The sequence below is a fragment of the Magnolia sinica genome, chromosome 8, assembly GCF_029962835.1.
Source record: "Magnolia sinica isolate HGM2019 chromosome 8, MsV1, whole genome shotgun sequence".
NCBI lineage: Eukaryota > Viridiplantae > Streptophyta > Magnoliopsida > Magnoliales > Magnoliaceae > Magnolia > Magnolia sinica.
Genome location: NC_080580.1, coordinates 65,581,180 through 65,602,650, shown reverse-complemented (window position 1 = coordinate 65,602,650; position 21,471 = coordinate 65,581,180). Strand labels below are relative to the sequence as shown.

Sequence of the window (21,471 nt, the reverse complement as noted above, 5' to 3'; positions counted from 1 at the left end):
TCTCCTCCCCACAATAGAATTTCAGAATTTGGCCCTACAGGAGGGCTGAAACTTCGGCAGAGCACCACGCACAAACCGTACATCGGATCGAGCTGAGATTTGGGGGTTTTGGAGTCCATCCCCGGCCGACCAGGGCCAAGGTGGCATTTTCTGAATAGTGGGCCCCACACACGTGCGGCCGAGATCACACGCACGTGCGTATGGGCCATTATTTTTGTCCACGCGTGCGATACTTGTCTGGTTCGTCTCTCTCCTCTATTTTACTCCGCTTTTACCCAAAATCTGTAAACCTAACCCTAAATTACTCAAATCTCCAATTTTATGCCCCTTTTCTCACCCTAGGGTTCCCCGAATTGGAATTTCTGAATCCCTTGGATTAGGGACTGATTACTATGCATGTGTGGATGATTATTTCTTATCTTTGAGAATCGTTTGGTTCATAATTTTTATTGATCCAGCCCAATCATGTGTAGGTCTGGACCCGCATAGATTCCCCTTAATTAAATGTTTGGACTTTCATGTGGGATATGGAATTTGTGTAATTGTTTCTGAACTAACGTGATCTTAAGCCTGAAATCTCGCATATCATATTTAATTTTCATGTCCTGCATCACTTTAGCTTGTAGAAAAGACAAACCTGCAAAATCCAAAAATCATTAGAGACATAAAAGTAGGAAAAACCATATATAAGAAACAAATGGTCAAACAAAATGCAGATCCAAAATTAATATGGAATTTCTCAAGTACGCAAAAAAAAAATAATAATAATAAATAAAATAAAATAAGAAAAACCAATTTAAATTTCAAAGTATAAAGTGCCCAAGAACCCCCTCCCCCACCAAATAAAAAAGTGCAACCACCCAAAAAAAACAAAAGATGTATGAATTTAAGCTCAAGAGGAAGAACACCCAACAAAAGAAATTGCAAAAAAATATATATATGGAACTAAAATGGGAAATTGATATGAATAAATGAGAAGTGGATCCATGCAAGAAATGAAAGAGATGAGAAGCAAATGAAAACTCACGACAACAGTGAAGGGTTTTGCGTAGAGATTGAAATCAGTAGAGGAAATGAACGTTGGTTGGTAGAACAAAAGGGGTGGGTCTATATATCAACCGAAGAAAGAAGGTGGTTGGTGAGGTTCCTGCCTTTCTTTACGGAATGCTCACATGCTTGGAACTTGTGGTTAGTTACAATTCTCTCGAGCTGTGTCGGGCCCACTGAAATGTTTGAGTTCCATCTACCCGTCTATTATATGTGCCTTGAAATGTTATTCCAACATGCCAAAATCCAGATTGATTTACAACTCAGATGGGCCCATCGAAACGAACCATGAGAGAAATTAGAGAGAGACTCTTACCGTAGAAAGTTCCAGATGAAATTTGGAGTTCATCACATTGTGTATACGTCATCCAAACCATTCATCCGGTGAGCCTTACCAGGATGAAGGGACATACCAAAAATGAAGGGACCTTCATCCGCACCTACAACAAAAAGAGCAGAACTCTGCTCCAATCATCAGCCCACCACTATCACAGATCGTGAAATCGCAGGGCCTTCTTCTTCGCTGGCTTCTGTCTTCGTGCCTCCATTAAATCCAGCAATCCTCTGAAATCGGCGACCCGTGCGCGCCACGTAGCCATTGAATCCGTCATCCTCTATGTGGCTTGCTCAAACCATAGATCAAGACCTCTGGCCCCCATCTTCTACGGCTGCTCCCAGTCATGACTTCCACCCCTGCTCCATCGAGAGCAACACACATTGCTTCCACACTTCCTTCAATGCTAGGGTTTTAAAAACCCCCCTTTCGTCAAACAACGACACTGATCTACCATTCCGATCTGTGAAAAAGAGAATCACAATGAGAGCCTAATCTGACAGCTGGAGAAAAAACTTCCCTCGATCACAAATATTGCGAAAATCCCTGCATAGGGTTTGGAAAAGGAAAAAAGGATATATAAAGTGCTGGAAAATAGCGAGAGAGAGCGCTCTTTTAAACATCAAATCGGGCTTTTATTTTAATTACCTTTTTAACCTTTATTACGTACGGCCTAAAACCATTTCTAAACCAAAAACAGAGCCGTTTCTAATCATCGATTTTGGTGTAGTGTCATTCTAACTGGTGCACTGCACTTCAATTCAACACAGAACACAATAACCCATTATCTAGACTGTTTAACAGATGGTACCACAGTGGATGTATAACAAGATCATCGGGATTTATAAGGACTCGCACAAAATTTCAAATCATAATAATGAAGCAATCATATTACTTGAAAAACCATCAAAAGTCGCCCCTGGAGATATAGTAAAAATCATATATATACCTGAGCATCATACATGACAATGGCAGCAAAAACAACAGACATCCCGAAAATTGAGTCCGAGAATATCCCTTAATTACCCAACATAATAGAGATGCCACCCATCCATCCACGCTCTACCACATCGTTAGGACAGAAGATGGTTGGAAAACAAAATCAGGATATGAACCAGGTGATCCGTAGGATGGCCAAACGGGCATTTGATAAAGATTGGCTGGCAATTGAAGATGCTTGGTTTGTTGGTTTCCCAATTTGGTTTCTTGTTCGAATGAATTAAGATCGACCTGAGGGATATTTTCATGAACTTCGCAGCATGTTCTATAAGAAGACAGTCGGAACAGGAAATTCAGTTGAGAGAGGATCTTTGGGCTTGGAATCAATAATTGGAACTGAAGTATTGTTGTTAGCAACCTGCCAAAGAGATTTTAAAAATAAAAGAAATTAATCGACGCTTCGTAGATGATGGGAAACTGGAAATTGAATTAATATGACTATTACCATGTCGAAGAGGCTGGATCGACGCTTCTTCTTGTTGAGGCTAATCTGTCTTAGGAAATATTTTTGGGCATGACTAGTGACTTGGGTCGATGGTCGACAGCAAGATGTGTTACCTGAGGCACTAATTTATAGAATAACATGTCGCTGCTCTGTTTCTTGCATGCCGTTTGAGAAAAGCTTCAAAAGAGTAGCAGGGAATAAAGTGAGTTGTTTGGGAGAGGGACGATGGAATGACGACATAAATAAAATTCTGATCTTACCTTGTAGAAAAATGGACTATTGGCAGCTAGAATTGGTGAGCTGATGTGTATCGTTTTAACTCTCAGAACAGTAGAACAATACATACTCCAAGATGAATCATTACTATTGGCAGCTTCATCGCCTACAAAGCAAATAACAAAGCATTGCACTCAGAATTATATGATAAGGGGAAAAAAGGTAGAAACTGAAACTAGTGTTGGTTTGCTTTGGGTCTGCAATGTGTGTTTGGAAAGGAAGGAACACAATACCACCAGATTTTATTGCAGAAATCAAAATTCTGATCATTTTAATACCATGCAAGTGCAACTCCTAAACAATTTGACCAGGCCATGATAAAAGGAAATCAGGCAGTGTGACTGATTGGTCGAGGGCTGTAAGAACAAACACAACAAAATACCTTAAAATACCAAACCAATAACTAACTACATGAAACAGACAGATACAGGTAGAAAGGAGGAAAAACCAATTAACATGTGCTTTTTATCATGGGCTGAACCCAAGTTGAACACATTGCACAATAGTGAGTAATTGAATCTGCTCAGATGGCGTACCCCGCCATGAATGGGCCACGATATTAAAATTTCACGGCAGGACAATCTTAAACATCAGATTACGTGACCTAAGAGTAGATGATAGAAAACAATATTTGCAAGCATCAACAGGTGAAAGTCGAGAAATCATATGGGTATTATTGTTCAATCGGTGCAATTTTCTGGGTGTGGCCCATCCAACAAGAGAAAGACCCCATGGATTATCTGGATCACCAGATGGTTATGGGGCTTGTCCTAGCCTAGCATATAAAATGATTGTGCCAAGCAATGGTTAAAAAGCTCAGGAAAGCACATAGAAGATAAAGAAAATCATTGGAAATTAAAATCTTGAATTGCAATAACTAGTATTTGGTAGAATGCAAAACAGGAATAAGCTATGGTCAAATTGCACGTGGCATCCAACTATTAGCAAGTAGATGGTTTATGGAGGCCATGACACATTGAGCGCAAATCAACAGTCCATTCAACAAAAAACATTCCCCTTTCCATATCTTCAATAGAAGAGGGCTCTACATGCCAATGGTGAAGGTGCCCCAAAGAAAAGCTGCCATATTCTGTTTAATTTAATTTATAGACCAAAACTTTCAGACCAACCCAATTCCAGATAAAACTGACCTTGAAACTATCATCAGAAACTGACTTTTCAACAAACTTGAACAGCTGTTAAGCGATTCTATTGAGCTGAACTTCATCCTGAGCTTGCTTGGGCCAGAAAACTCCAGCCCCTTTCCTACCATGTTTCCAGTGATGCATTCCAGCTATCTATTCAATGAAACATTGACATGTGAATAGGAGTTATTTGTAAATAAAAGCACATTCTAGCCAACTTTCTCCACATCAATCAAGCAAGCAATCAAAAGAATCTTTTGAATTTCATATATAATAAAATAGAAAGGAGGGCTCGTTTGTCTTCTCTAAAAAGTGAAAGAATCAATGGATATACGAAGGTCTTTGGCGTGGCGGGTCAGGTCATTTGAGTGCGACCTATTTACAGTTCACTGGGTCAGATCAGGTTGGGATTTTAGCATATATTTCACATAATCTATGCACCGAATACAACAATAGTCACGAACATGACTATAAGGAACTTTAAGAACAAAACCCTTCTTTCCATTGAAAGTTCAAAAATCTAAAAGCCCTATGGCAATGTAAACCACCTTTATCCAGGTATTCTCAAATCGATGACTGCAGTGAAATCAAATGAAGCAAGCACCCTTTGGAAACACCCCATGTCCTCCAAAGTAAACTTCTCTCGAACTTGAGGGCCAACAGATCATTTAGAAAACAATCCACGTCTTCCAGCAGATTGGATCTGCTTTTGCATGGATCTCAAAAATCCCTCTACCTAGAGAAGAGCAAGGTGATAGAAAGAACCAAAACAAAAGCACTTGGTTTAAGGATGCACAAATGGTAAAAGAACGGGTAAAGAAACAAATATGCTTGAAAACAATTCAAGAATACAGCAATCAGAAACATGGGTGTAAAATTTATGACTGGACTTTTGTATTAGCACCAATGTTTTAAATAGAGAATGAATAGTGTATAGCATAGCGTTCACACCAATGTCAACTTATGGGATTTTATGAAGAAATCAGTAGCATGACAGTAACCGAAGAAAGCAGTTTTCATGGTGGAAAAGCGGAGGGCTGATAACCAGCTAGTTTAGTTTTCTTGATCTGTTTGATTGAGTATAAGAACATAAAGGATGAGTTTGGTTTGTTGATGAAAATCAAATTGCCACATTTGGCCTCTTTTCACTTCTTAAAAATGGTGTAAGATTCATCTTGAGTCTTTTTTTTATTATTAATTTTGAGGTAGCAACTATAGATTCATCACCAGAAAAGGAAGGTCAAATACAAAACAAAGGAAAATGGAAAGCCTAAGATTCATCCTGAGTTCGCCATGGTTAATTAGCTTACAGAATTCCCTTAGATAGTCAGCTTGGAGAAAATTTAAAGGAAACCCATTGTTTTAAGTGTGAAAAAGGCTATGAATATTTGTTTCTTTAGCAATTGAAGTGCACTGTGATATTCTAGATCTTAGGAGAGTTGTTGTCATGCTAGTATCTTGAGGATATGCAAGATCAAGTGCCAGGTGACTGGTGTCTTATGGATAGACGGGGGCAGAAATGGACTAAAAGCTTTTCACAGAGAGATGTACAAAAGGTTAAAATGGATATCACCGATGAAAACAATCTTAACCATTTGATCGGTGACCTATAAACTGAAACTAGATAAACAGGTCAAAGAAAATGCATTCAATTTGAATAATGTGACAAAATGAGGCAAGTTTCAAAGGCTGAATTCCCACCGAACAACATTGCTCCACTGGTTAAGTTTCAAAGGCAAGTCACGCTGCCCCCTTATCTACTTCGAATAATAGGGATACATCACTATTTCACTTGAGGGACTGATGGCAATATGGACATCCAAATCAGTATCTCCAGATTTCTCTGTGAAGTGCATTGTGATATTCTGGATCTTAGGAGAGTTGTTGTCCTGCCAGTATCTTGAGGATATGCAAGATCAAGTGCCAGGTGACTGGTGTCTTATGGATAGATGGGGGCAGAAATGGACTAAAAGCTTTTCACAGAGAGATGCAAAAAAAGTTAAAATGGATATCACTGATGAAAACAATCTTAACCATTTGATCGGTGACCTATAAACTGAAACTAGATAAACAGGTCAAAGAAAATGCATTCAATTTGAATAATGTGACAAAATGAGGCAAGTTTCAAAGGCTGAATTCCCACCGAACAACATTGCACCACTGGTTAAGTTTCAAAGGCAAGTCACGCTGCCCCCTTATCTACTTCGAATAATAGGGATACATCACTACTTCACTTGAGGGACTGATGGCAATATGGACATCCAAATCAGTATCTCCAGATTTCATCACCTAAGCAACCTAAAAAAAAAAAAATGTGGAAATGAGAATTTGTGAGCCATGGCAGCTGTACATGATTGAATCAAATCATATCCCCAGTACTAGGACAGATATCAAAGGGGATAAATATGACAAAATGAGCACTTACCCAAAGCAACAACCTAAGCCCCAACAAAATTTAGCTACGTTATGTGATATGCATCACCTAACAAAATAAAAGAATTTGTTATTGCCAATGGTCTTACTCTCTCCATCAGCAACGACCTCACCTCCTTGGGGCTTGGTCTGGGCAGTTGTGGGAAGCAAAATACCACCACTAGTTTTCTCCTCAATGGTTTTGATTTTAACAAGTACTCTATTGCCCAGTGGATTAATTGAAGTGTACTGCAGAATCGGACAGTGTATTAATACAATGCAACAATAAAATGAAAAGAACAAGAAACATAAAGACCCACAAGCACAATCACCAAAAACCACCGGTCACATAAATCCAAGAGAAAGCCCAATACCGTAAAACATAATCACATGAGGAATTCACATCTTCAAACCCACTGCACACGATCATCAACAGATTTTATAAAATAGTCAAACCAATACAATAGATGCCTAAGGGCCTGTTTGGAAGTCCAACGAAAATGCAATCAGTTGCGCCTTTTCAAAGAAACCAATCCTCACATTTTTAAGAACCCAGTTATGGTTGGGTTGGACAATGTCCTCAGAAAACTTCCAAGCAGGGCCTAGAATTTTCACAGGAACTCAAGTGAGTGATGGTGAAATTATAGTTTGGGCATGTCAAGGGATACATTTGGGATTGCCAGATAAAATGTCAAGAGAACAAACATCGGGAAATAAATCATAATAATATCAAACAATGGACAAATTACTAACAAAATAGCAACCACGTAATTAACACTAACAAACAATGCTGATATAAGTGGAATCCAGCATCCACATGATTTTTTACAATACATGTTAAATACTCCAGCGAGTCATGTTTCTAATCAATGCAATTCAGAAATGAATATGTCTACATTTATGTCAACAAAAACCCAGATCGATAATGCTACAAGTCCAAAATACACTCACATGGCCACTAGTAAACACTAAAATTCAATCTCTTAAAAGGGAGGAATTAGAAAGTCATAATGCATTAGAACCTACATGATGGACCATCAGGTAGAAATGGAACATAGTTTCTACATCCAGATAGTCGATCTTGTGGTTCATACTTTGAATGGGGAACTTATCAAAAATCTCCCAGATTAGAGGTTTCTAACCCTTTTAGTGAGCCACAAATGGATAACTTAATTAAAAAAAAAATACTGGTAAGGTTCAAAAATAAGGCCAAAAATTGATGTATAGAATCATCCAATTTAAAATGTCCTGGTAGACAAAATCTTCCTATTTGGATAACAATCTCATCACATAACAAAGTTTCAGTACAATGGGAAATGGATCAAAGAACTACATGCATTAGAAGATAGCCATAATTCAAATCTTCCAAAGGAAAATAAACAATGAGATGAGAATTCAAAATAAAAATAGAACATTTTTCGAAAAACAACTACTTTGAGGGAGCAATCCTTCATAGACATGATGCTTCAATAAGCCATTCTTATTCCCGAACCCTTCTTATTTATAAGAAGTTAGGACGCTAAAAATAGAAGATAAACATAATCAAATCTTCTTATATCTATATCTAAACCTTCTTTTTTATTTTCCTGAAAGGTCTACTAGGGATTGAACCCTGGATCGCTCATACACACTGTTGGGATTTGTTCTGCGGAATCACAACAAGTGGTATCAGAGCAATCGTTGGGGCACAGATTTGAATCTGAGGGATAAGCAATAATGGTTAGCACTAAGTATGATATTGAGTAGTACTCAGGGAAAAATAATTTCGAGTTATGGAAGATTAAGATGATCAGTTCCTTAATCAAGCAAGGCGAAGATGGTGCTGTTGAGGAGCGAAAGTCTACTATGACTAATGATAATTAGAATACTCTTGATAAGAAGGCCTTATCCTCAATCCATTTATGTCTCACAGATGAGGTTCTCTACAACGTCATGAGGGAGAAAACTGCAGCTAAGTTATGGGCAAAGTTAGAGGATGTCTATGAGGCAGTGGTATAACTTCAAGATGGTAGAGGGTGGAGATCTAGAGGCTCACATCAGCAACTTTAAAAAATTGGTTTGCAAATTGCTAGATATGGAGGAAGTAATGAAAGATGAAGAACAAGCATGTATGTTGTTGAATTCTCTTCCGGCATCATATGAGTCATTCAAGGACACAATGTGCACCAGGAATAAAACCCTGAGTGTCAACACCGTTATATCAGCCCTTCAAGGGAAGGCTATGAGAAAGCTTAATGTCGAAATGTGGATATCTTCTGATGCACTGTTTACAAGGGCTAAGAATTCTGAACAAGCTAAAGGTTCTTCAGGTTTTAGATCCAAATCTAAGGGCAAGGGCAAAGGAAAGGTAAAGTGTTGGAACTGTGGAATGGAAGGACATGTGAAGAAGGATTGTACAAATCCTAAATCTAATAGAGAAGAATCTGAGGCTTCCTACAAGGAGGCCAATGTTGCCACGTCAGATGGATCGAGTGCATGTGATGGTGATGTTTTGTCTGTGTCTATGATCAGACACCCATACAATGATCGTAGGGGCAAGTGGATTCTAGACACAGGGGCATCCTTTCACAGAACTCCTCATCAAAGTTGGTTCACCAATTATAGAGATTGCAATGGTGGACAGGTGTTTATGGGCAATGACAATGCCTGTAATGTTGTGGCTGTTGGTACGGTGCGTGTCAAGATGTTTGATGGGACAGAGCGTACCCTGACTGGGGTGAGGCACGTTCCTAACATGAAGAACCTGATTTCTCTCAGCGCACTCGAGGCTATAGAGTGCGGGTTCACAAGTATTGATGTTGTCCTTAAAGTATCAAAGAGGGCACGGGTGATCATGAAAGCGCAATGACTCGGTAATCTCTACAAGTTGATAGGGAGCACTTCAAAAGGTGGAGCTGCAGTGGCTGTAGTGGATTCCACCTCTGCACGTGTGTGGCATGCTGGGCATGGCCACATGAGCGGGCAGGGCAGGAAGGATGTGACGCACAGTCAAAGATACAGAGCAGGTGGAGCAGCCACCTATGAGAAGAATCGCACCGCATAATCGTAGGTGATCGGTAAGGTACATGGACGACTCCAATATCGTAGGAGATCCGTCTTCTATTCAGATGGCTCTAGGTGAGCCTGGTGCTAAGAAGTGGAAGGTGACTATGGGTGATGTGATGGACTCGTTATACCAGACCGACAAATGGGAGCTGGTGGAGCTTCCAGTGGGTCGGAAGGCAGTTGGATGCAAGTAGATCTTCAGGAGGATACAGCATAGATACAGAGCGAGGTTGGTAACGAAGGGTTATGCTTAAAGAGAAGGGATCGACTTCTCAGAAATATTCGCGTCAACGGTATAGCAGGTGTCTTTTGGATTTGTGATTAGCGCTAGTTGGCTAATGGTATCTCGAGCTGGAAGGATGGATGAGGAGACTGCACTTCTGCATGGAAAATTGGAAGAGTGGTTCTTCAAGGAGCAACCAGAGTGGTTCGAAGTTAAAGGGGCTGAGAAAAAGAGTTTGCTGGAGGTCATGGTATGACCTGTTACCTAGGTAGTGGTTTGATTCCTTCATAGTGAGTCAGGAATTATATGTTGATGACATGTACATCGCTAATTATGACATGTTTAAAATCAATGTACTGAAGAATCGGTTAAGTGGGATATTCAGGATGAAGGATCAGAGGGCTGCAAAGATGGTTCTCAGCATTGAGATTGAAAAAGGAGTATGCTTTGGTTATCTCAGGCAGAATACCTTAGGTAGGTATTTATCAAGTATGTGATGGAACAGGCAAAGCCAGAGAGCGTTCCCAACACGTCTCTCCTCAAGTTTTCCTCAGGACATGTCCCAAAACAGGTGAGGAAAAGCAGGATATATCTCGTGAGCCTTATTCGAATGCGGTTGGCAGTATATGCCATGGTCTGTATTAGACCGGTTATTTCATAGGCTATCAGTGTTGTGAGCAAATACCCCGGTAAGCAATATTGGGTGGTGGTGAGATGGTACAGAAGACTGTCTTACTTTTGAGAAGACATGAGCAAAAGTGGTTGGGCATGTGGATTCAGATCCAGCAGACATACTCACCAAGATCGTTCCTACAGAGAAGTTCAAGTTCTGTGCAACTTCTCTAAGCTTGGCGATGGCGAAGAAGAAGGACGGAGTATGCACGAGAAGCTATGATGTGATGCAGAGATAAGAGAAGAGGTCAAGAAGTTACACGGTTAAAGATTGAAGACATGATGGAGATTGTTGTAAAACAGATGTCTTAAATCTGATTTCACCGCACTGCTCGACCAGTCGAGGGGCTGGCTCAACTAGTCGAGGATCCCTTCAACTAGTCGAAGCCCGCTCGACTCGAAGTCCAGCGACAATGTTTCTGAAAATCCCAAGGTCTTCGACCAGTCGAAGGTTACGCAGATGCTGCGCAGATTCTGCGCGGACTGCGTAAATCTGAGGCGGTTTCAAAGAGGTACGTAAGTGGAGTTTCCTAAACTATAAATATGGGTCCCTAGGGCCTTTCTAAGTAATTCTAAGGCTTCCTAAAGGTATTCCAAGGGTTTCTAAAAGGGTTCTAGGGTTATCAAGGGGTGTAGCAAGGGTGAGATTCGAGGTTGTTCGAATCAAGTAAGTCCTCTCTCTTTGTAATTTCTATTTTCATAGTGGATTTCTGTCGCTTTCTACCGTGGTTTTTTTCCCGTAAGGGTTTTCCACGTTAAATCTTTATGTTTCCCTTGTGATTGCTTGGCGCTCTTGGATTGCTATCCTAGATCTACATCTGTGTGATTCCGCAGCACAAATCCCAACACACACTACACTGTCTCTATCAGGTCATCTAACAAGTGGGAGACGAATCAACAAGATCAACAAGATCGATCTCACCATCCTACATCTAAATATAAAGCAAATCTCAAAAATAGGAATTGATAATTTGGGTTGAAAAGCAAAAAAGCCAACTAAAATAAATCAAACAGCATAAACCCCAATCTGAAATCCAACAACCTCAAACAATCAAAATGCAACACCAAAACTGAAAATGAAATATGACATTAAAGGAATTCACCTGATCTTCATCGTCGGAAGAACCGGAGGATCCACCAAGATAGGAAGAATGGAGAATCTTAGCTCCCTTAAATCGCACTTCGCAGACTCCATCCAAAGAAGATGACAATGCAGCTGCATCCTCGCTACTACTCAATCCCATCGCCTTCTCCTCAATCAAAATCCTCTTGAACACAGCTCGAGTTCCTCATCCCATTGCCTTGTAAAAGTGTTCTTTTTTTAATGTTCTTGTGGTCCAGTGATCAAGATTATTGATATGATGGGCCCACAGTGGATGGACCATGCTACAAAATGTCCTTGATTGGACAATCTAACAATCTAACTGTGAGCCTGTAAATAGAAGATGAGAAAATAAAATACAGCAACAGTCCACATTCAACAGCAGAAAAAGATTGCATGCCTGATGTGCCTCAACCAAGAGATTTTATGCAAATCCTCCTGTCAAGGATCATACATTGTATTTTTTATTTTATTTTATAAAAAAAAAAAAAAATCTATAAAATGGAAGGGCATGTTTGTTGTGAGAAAAAATTATGGAAAGGAACAGATGTGAAAGTTTACTCCGTTTGAGAAACAAAAGAAAAAGAAAAGAAAATGAGGAGAATCAATTTCCTCTTCTTAACTTTTACTTGAAAAAGAAAACAAGTAAAACTAACCCCTCCGAAAAAAATATATACATTTTAAATGTGGATTTCCTATGTGCAATCAGGCCAACTGTAATTGTTTGTGTTTTTTGCTTTTTTCCTTTAATCTTAAACAAAAAAAAAAGGTAAGGCAAAAGGACTAAAATCTCTTCACTTAGTCCTCACACGTGGGACTCACCTCCACATGTGGAGGGATTTCCTAAGCCCAAAAGGTTGTTGGATCAATCTGATATATATAATCCAGGTTTTTATAATAAATATTATGGAAACATTACAGTGGGCCTTAGGAAGGTTTTAATTGTGGGGCATTCAATCGCCACCGTTTAGTACGGTCCACCTGATATTTGGAACTGCGTTATTTTTAGGCTCATGGCCTACAATGTTATAAAAACGGATGGATAGCATGGATATGGTACATGCAAAAAGGTGGGTACCACAATAAGGGCTGCACATGAGGCGGGGCAGCACCTTATCCACTTTAGGCCTATTTGAATAGCGTAAAGTATTTATTAAGAAAAGTTAGCTGAATAATTACCTTCTTAAAAATAACTTGTGAACTTGAATTTTCTTATGGCCACAAGTAAATTTACTTTTTTACTTTTTTACCTTTTAATCTCTCTCTCTCTCTCTCTCTCTCTCCCCCCCCCCCCATGTGGTCCATAATAAGGTGGCCCCACAAGATGTACAACCAATATTAAAGGTGGGGCCCACAAGATGGATGGTCCATGTTAGAGGTGGGCTCACCATAATGGGCAGCGGACAATGAAGCTGGCCCCCACATAATGGAAAATTAACAATGATGGTGAGCCCCAATGATGAATGACCTACATCAAGGCGGGACCTAAATAATAGATGGTCCGCATCAAAAGTCCGCTCTAATGATAAAGGGCCCAAATCTAAGATGGACATCACATGATGGATGGAAAATTTTGAAGTTGTGACCTCACATGATGGATGATCTACATCAAAAGTTCGACATGTTGGACAACCCACATCCAAGGTGGGCCTCGCAAGGTTGATAGTCCACATCGAAAGTAGGCCCCACACAATGGACAGTTCACATGTAGATAGGGATAAGGTGGGGTCCATATCATGAACAATTAATCCACATCAAAGGTACGTAGGCCCCACATGATGGATAGTGAATATTAAAGGTGGACCCATATGAATAAGTGAAAATTGGAAGAGACTTTTTCAAATTTTAAAAAGAAATATTTGTACTATGAGGGAGAGATTAGTTGAAGAATTTTAAAAATCACTTATGTGATATTAGAAACCAAACATAATTTTCTACTTTTTTTTGCCATACTTTTGCTAAATAAGTATAAACCAACATTGTGTCCTTAATAATGCCTTATTGAGAGCGTGGGGTGTGAGTATGTGTGAGTGATTGTACCACTTATAGATAATAGCAAGAACCATGAGATTCATAGGTGCACATGTCTAAAATATTTAGCACTTGCTAACATAGCGAGTTTGTATAAGATCCAATCCATCCATTGGATCATCCCCACCATCTATGCACCATGGCCTAAAGTTTCCACTGTTAGACATGTTTAGCACTTGCTAATGTAGCAAGTTTTTACGAAGTACATCCTACTATCTCATCAGAGTGCAAATATTACTTTTCTATGCTACATTACCCTGTTTGTCTATTTTTAACAAAAATATTCACAATTACCTTTGTTTTTTTCAAATTTCTATACACCTGTGACTTTTATTATCATTATTTTCTGTCAAATTCTTTGAGAAAAACTCTTGCGACACAGTGGACCTGCTCATAATATTCAACTGGTGGACCGCACCATCAATGACTAAAATTCTACAGGCCCCATGCTTTAGCAGCCAAAGTACTGCAATTTGCTATAACTAATACTAACAAACAATTAAAAATAATATATTTATAAATAAATGTGAAACAAAAAACACTAAAAATTTGAATTTATAATCTCTTAGAAAACCTATTTACATGGTGTATGTATATGAAAAAATAAAATAAAATATATTCAATTCAATGAAAACAGATTTCCCAAAGGGTATTTTAATCCATACAATACTCCACAGTGGTCAGGAACATACAGCTGAAAACCTCTATCCTTGAGCCGCGTAAAAACATGCAATGTTAGCAGGCTATCTGATGCGGCTTGGTGGCATTTCCCAACAGCCCTGTCCACCCCCAATTCATTGGCCACACGTTCCAACCCTCCATATAAGTTGTGACAGAACCTCATGAGATATTTTATGTCATAAACCTTGTACCCAAATATATCTTTCATCAATTTGAGAAACTCGCCAATGTCATCCGGTAGCTCCCTCTGAGTGACCACCTTTATAAGATAGCCAAAGTCGTAAGCACTGTGGAAGGTGATCCAACTAAAACAATTGTTCCCAACAAGTCCGCATAGCTTCATGAGGAACCCGAAACGGGCCTCATCAATCCCGTAGAATCGATTGCGCTCGAAGTCAATGCCGTTCTTACGCAATAGTTCGATCGATTCGGGTGCGTGGAGGTCACACCATGGATCGAAGTTGAAATTAAATTGCCAGACGTAACAGTAGTTGGTCCCCAAATCAGGAAGGTTGCTGGCTGAGTCGGAGAAAGTGAGTCCGACTTGGATGAGCTTGAGGGCGTTTATATTCGCCCGAAGGAGTGCATATCGATCCCTGGCTACAGAGTCGGGTGTATCGGGCACGTTATGGTAGACGACACCAGGGAACTCAGTGTCCATAGAGATGAAAGGGTAGTCTTTGAGGAAGCCGCTGATTATGCGGAACTCAGACTCCACATTCAACGAATCCACATTTCTGATACGAATTGGTTTTCTGTAGACACAACTAGGTCTTGATGGTAGCATCTCTCCTTTTCGCTCGCTCGAAGAAATTTGAAACAAAGGAGAGAAGAAGTGGGTAGCTTTCGAAGAAATTTGAAAGAAAATTGAAACAGAAGAGAGAAGAATTGGGTAGCTTTCGAAGAAATTTGAAACAGAAGAGAGAAGAAGTGGAGTTTTTATAAGTAACGCGTCTCTCTCACGCGCATGCGGAAATCTTTCGCAAGAACTTCCTGTGCTGGGAACTATGTGGGGCCTGCCATTATTTTTTTGATAAATCCACCTTGTCCATCAGCTTTTTGAGTTCATTTTTGGGCAAGACACCGAAAATAAGACGGATCCAAGATTCAAGTGGGCCGAAAATGTGAGAATTGAACGTCCACAGTTGAAATATTCGTGGGCCATAGAAGTTTTGAATCAGGTTAGTATTTGTTTTTTCAGTTAATCCCAGTATTAATGACGTTATGAACGGTATGGATTGCATGTAAGAATCACTGTCGACCCAGGGAGGTTTCAACGGTAGAAATTTCCCTACAAACATTTTCCTTTACTGAGGCCAACTTGAATCTTCGATCGGGCTTATTTTTGTCCTCATGTCCTAAAATGAGTTCAAAAAACGAATGGACGTAGTGGATCTGTCAAAAACATGATGGTGGGCCCCACATAGATTCCCAGCGCAGGAAGTTAGTGCGAAAGCTTTAGCAGGACGTCCGCGTCCCTGTCAATCCGTACCGAGTTACACAGTACGCTCTTATCGTACTGAGTAAACACAGTTGGCCCACCTTGAATGTATATGTTCTATCAACGCCGTCCATCCGTTTTTCCATCTAATTGAAGAATATCCAAAGATCAAGTGGATCATACCTCTGGAAACACAGTGGGGATAATGATGTCCACTGTTGAAACCTTTTTAGGCCCTACAGTGATTTTTATTTGTCATCCTAACCTGTTCATAAGATCAAATTGACATGGATGAAGGGAAAACAAATATAAGCTTAATCCAAAACTTCCGAGGTCCCCAAGAATTTTTCCATGGTACAAGTTCAAATCAACTGCTTCCTAGGGTGTGGTCCATTTGAATATTGAATATGCATCATTTTTTGGTTCAAGCCATAAAATTATCTCGTAAAATGTATGGATGGAGCGGATAAAATACATAAATCATGGTGGGCCTCACAGAGTTTACTCAATACCCTAAGTGTAGTGAGTTACTACTAGAGCCTGGCAGAAACCAAACTGATCTGATAGATTCGACCCGATCCAATCCAAACTGAAGGCCAGGATCAGGTCAGATCAAGTTGGCCCAATCAGATCCGACCATACATCAAATCAAGTTCGGATCAATAGTCAATCTGGACTGATTCATGAACACAACTGAAATTAAAGTCACATCTTCATGCAATTGGAAGATATTTCATTAAAAACCAACTATGAACTTCCTTTGGTTTAGTTTTCAAGAGATGAGAGGTATGAGAACTAGAATTGATTCCATCACAAAACCATGCCCATGAGACAAAGCCAACAATAGAATATATCAATCTACAATCAATTTGAGTAAATTATGAACGTTAGGAAGGATTCTATCATCCAACTATATTCATGAGACGATGGTGAATAACAGGACTCCTAATTTCACAATCTCTATAATGAAAAGAACATACTCAAGGCTATTGCAGATCTATTGTAATTCAAGTCACAACAAACCATTAAAAACTATAAATATTCCATATAACCAAACTAGAATCAAAGAGATTTCAACGTAACATGAATAAAAACTATAGAAAAAATTCCATCACGCTACAAGCTTCACCTCTTAGCCCTAGCTAAGAGGTTTAGCTCATCATAGACATGATGAACTAGAATCTCTTAAAGGAAAGATATAAAGAAAGAAATGAAAAGGAAGAAAACTTCCCAGCCAAAGGCCAGCCGCACGTCCTCTTCTCTACCTCTTTCTTCCTCTCTCTCATGCTCCACACGTCCAAGGACGTTGCCTCTCCCTCTCTCTCCCTTTTATAAACACAAGGTATGGCGGTGGCTGGAAGTCGATGGAGAAGGCTGTTTATGCAGCATAGTAGCGTTTCGCAGCGAAAACGCAAACCACGCAAACAACTTGCGCTTAGACCGAGTTATGGGACGAACGATCGTCTCATCCTTGATTTAATCTTCTTAGCTAGGGTCGTGGCCACCCTCTCTCTCTTCTGGACAGTCTGGATCACAGATCTAACTGTGATCGTGGTCGTACAACTACCCGAAAGTCTCAGTTTTTCCGGACGTGCGTTATGTGAAATCTCTTGTGCCGAGATGCTTGGTGGGCCCACAGTGATGTTTTCGAAGAAATCCACCCCGTCCATTGAATTCTTGGTGAGATTTCAGTCGGAAATGAGTGGTTTTGGTCAAGTTACTGCCTCTCTCTCTCTCTCTCTCTCTCTCTCTCTCTCTCTCTCTCTTATAAGCACAAGGTTTGGCAGTAGCTGGAAGTCATGGAGAAGGCTGGAAGTCGGTGGAGAAGACTGTTTACGCAGCACAATAGTGTTTTGTAGCGAAAACGCAAACCGCGCAAACAACTTACGCTTGGACCGAGTTATGGGACGAAAGATCGTCACATCTTTGATTTAATCTTCTTGGCTAGGGTTTAGGCCACCCTCTCTCTTCTGGACGGTCTGGATCACATATCCGACTATGGTCGTGGTCGTACAACTGCCCGAAAGTCCCAGTTTTCCCGGACGTGCATTACTGCGAAATCTCTTGCGCTGAGATGCTCGGTGGGCCCACAGTAATGTTTTCGGAGAAATCCACCCCGTCCATTGAATTCCTTGCGAGATTTTGGTTAGAAAGGAGTGGTTTTGGTGCGGCCCACTGTATCAAGTCATGCTGCCATTCATCCTGCGTTTGACGGTGATCTGCGTGTGTACACGTGCATGTGATCAAAAGGTCTCCATGGTTATGGTTAGCACCCCCCTGGATCGAATGGACAGTTCAGATCGTTGAACCGGTCCCCGGTGGTGGGCCACTACACTCCACAGCCATCATCCGTGAGGACGCTGGCTAAATAAGGAAGACAGGATTGGGTCAACCGGTCTTTGACTGGTCCTGTGATCCGGTGCACTGTGGGATTACATGTGCTGGGTGCGTACGCACCCCAAGGTGGGGCACATCATGATGTTCATGATAAATTCACTCCGTCCATCCTCCTTCTCATCCAATTTAAGAGGTTGAGATCAAAATTAAAGTATATCTAGATATCAGGTGGGCCCTAAATCCGTGATTTAGTGGGTGATTTGCTCGTTGGCCCACTTTCACAAAGATCCAAGGGTTGAATTTTGACGTGTAAGGTTAATTTAGGGACCTCAAGCCAGATATAAAGTTTTGATCCAAACGGATGGTGGGAACCTTGTGATCTTGCATTCAGGATGACTTTTAGGCCTCTTTATCGTTAATCATTTGATTTTCTCGGATATTTAGAATGTGAATTCTTCTATCACAGTCCCTTAAGATCCATATCTTACCTTGGTGATTCTTAAGCGTTAAATCCATGCTTTTAATACCCTTTTTTAGTCTAAGCTCCTAAATTCATCTTGCAACACAAACATGATTAAAATAGGACGTCAAACATTATCATGTTCATGAAATCAGGTAATAACTGGGGTCTAATATGTAATATTTGATCCTCAACAGTGAACCCCAAGAAGGTTTAATTAACTCATTATGATGCTGGTTTTTATTGGAAATATTTTTATGATAATTTTTAAAATAATCTTGTCTTACGAATCGTGAATCAATGGTTATGATCGATGTTTGTTTTTATTGAAAATAGTTTTAAGATTTTTGAAATGATCTAGTCCATTGGATCGCGAATTAACGATCACGAAGGATGCTGATTTTTATTGGAAATGTTTTTGTGATTTTTAAAATGCATGTGATTTTCTCTCTTTCACATCATCTTTTCAATTTCTCATGAGTTATTGGATTTTAAATTAAAATTCAAAATTTTACACCAACTCCCTCATTTACTCTCTCTCTCTCTCTCTCTCTCTCTCTCTCTCTCTCTCTTCCATCACTTCATTCTCGACAAACCGTGCAAGATTTCACGTAGGAGGTCTTCCCAAGGCCCCTCTTTTCCCAAGGGGAGAGGGTTAAGCCAAGTCCTAGCACCAGAAGGGGGATTGACGGCAATGCTACCGCCGCTCCCCACCCCCCCCCCCCCCCCCCCCCCTCGGGTATCTCCCAGGTGTTGGGTAATAGGGTAGCTTCGCTTCCTCTATATATTCCAGGCTATGGTAGCCCTTATAGCATGCTTAATTCCCACAATTTCTTTCTTTCTTTTCTTCTTCTCAAGCTCTCTTTCTTCTCCTCTTTTCCTTCCTTCTTGTGGTTTTGGTTAGGGGCTTCTTGGGAGTTTGGACATCAAGGGTGGTGCTCCTTCGGTGGCAAGAGGTAAGTGTAAAGGTAGGATCCATTCATGCTTCATTTTCCTTCCTTTCTTTTTCTCTTCTTCTTTCATAGGCACTCCCCTGAAGACCATAGTGTGGTGTAGAGTGGTGGACAATAAGGGCCTCCAAAGACCTAGGTTGTGCATGGAGTTGCAATAAAAAAGACTTTCCACTCTTTCATTTCTTTTACTTTCTTTCACTCCCATCTTCCACATGTACAAATAATACCCCTTTCATGTGCATCAAGCTATATGAGGGGGATGTTATTTTTGGGAGTTTGTTGTTGTGTAAAAGAATGGTTCTAAAATGATTCCTTGCGTCCCATATGTAGATATAAAACAATGCAACACTATCCGCTAATTAGATTATTAGTCATTCAATCCCCTCCATTACACCAACTCAAGTCATGAAGAAATAAGAAATTAATTACTACATGACTCTAAAGAGTAAAACAATAAATAAATAAACATTACCAGAAATTCGAACATTTCTTAAGAATAGTAGCCATCAAATTAGTCATCAATGATACCCATCAAAGAAAAAGGGGAGAGAGAGAGAGAGAGAGAGATCTACTAGGAATATCTACTGGTAATGCATAGTTCAAAATGTTTTAAACTAATTCTAAAAATTATATCTCTTGAACACTGAACTAACATTGCTAGTAACAAGAATAGGAAAATAGTTGCAAAACAAATACAAACCATGCCATCTGTTAATGCAGATACTAGGCAAGTAATCATCCAATGACACATTGATAAGTTAATCACTTCCCCCTCATGTTTACCAACAAGTTGATTGCATCAATCAGATTCTCAACAGGGCCTTTTGATTATGACCCTTCATGGAGGCACCATTAACTATCTTTAATTCGTTACTTCATGTCTAAACCAATCTCGAACTTTAATTGAAATAGACCGTTAAGGCCAGATGCATCGAAAAGGACCACATCTGTAACTACCTTGTTGAGGCATTTCATCATACAATTTTAACCACCAAAACCTTTCTCGTTGAGCCATTTCATCATACAGTTAGCATGCATGAAATCTGAAAGTAAGACAGAGAGAGAAAAAAGAGGTAGAGATCAGACATGTAGAGAGGAGCCTCAGATTCCTTCGATTTAAGACATGTCCCAAAAATCTGAAAGGGGCTTTTGAATAGTACATGTTTCCTTTGGATAGGAGTCTCACAGTTGCTGCAATGGATGTTCGAGCAAATTGATGATGTAAGGGAGATACAAGAGATTGTGGAGATGCGATGGAGAGAGAGGGAGGCAAATGAAAGAGATGCAGCAGGTGAGAGAGGAGAGGGAGAAAGGGTAAGGAAAATTGGGGGCGGAGATCAGGTGAGAGAAAGAGAGGGAAAGAGGAGAATCGAGGGGGGGGGGAGAGAGAGAGAGAGAGAGAGAGAGAGAGAGAGAGAGAGAGAGCAAATAAGGGGGCGGGTTACGAGTTTAGAGAGAGAGAGAGAGCAAATGAGGGGGCGAGTTACGGGTTTAGCCATCTTCATGGCCCTTTGCTGGTGCAAATGACTACAAGTTGGGTGAAAAGACTATCATCCAACCATTGCCAAATAAGTCCAATGGCTTTTCTATTTAACTTCTTTCATATCTCGTTCGACATGTCTTTAGGTTTGGCTTCATCTCCTTTAACAGGTGCATATAATGTAAACCGAGAGGAGCTGAAAGCTTTTGTGTATTTGAGACAACCCAAAGGGGTTGAATATATAGAGATTACAGCATCTATACAAGGAAAGAAATAAAATCAGAATCATCTACCTATGGAAAACCAACTATATAAGGTATGCTAGCTATAGAAGGTATATTTCAGTCTGTCTAACATCCCCCCTTAAACTAATGCGGGTCATCGACAA

The 21,471-nt window shown here is 40.1% G+C and overlaps 1 protein-coding gene across 1 annotated transcript; it reads right to left on the bottom strand.

The window, feature by feature from the left end:
• Positions 1 to 14,350: 14,350 nt before the first annotated feature.
• On the bottom strand, positions 14,351 to 15,220 carry LOC131254287 (probable CCR4-associated factor 1 homolog 11). The gene has a single exon (XM_058255280.1). The coding sequence runs from the start codon at positions 15,197 to 15,199 to the stop codon at positions 14,351 to 14,353; it is 849 nt and encodes a 282-aa protein (XP_058111263.1). The 5' UTR covers positions 15,200 to 15,220.
• Positions 15,221 to 21,471: the final 6,251 nt, after the last annotated feature.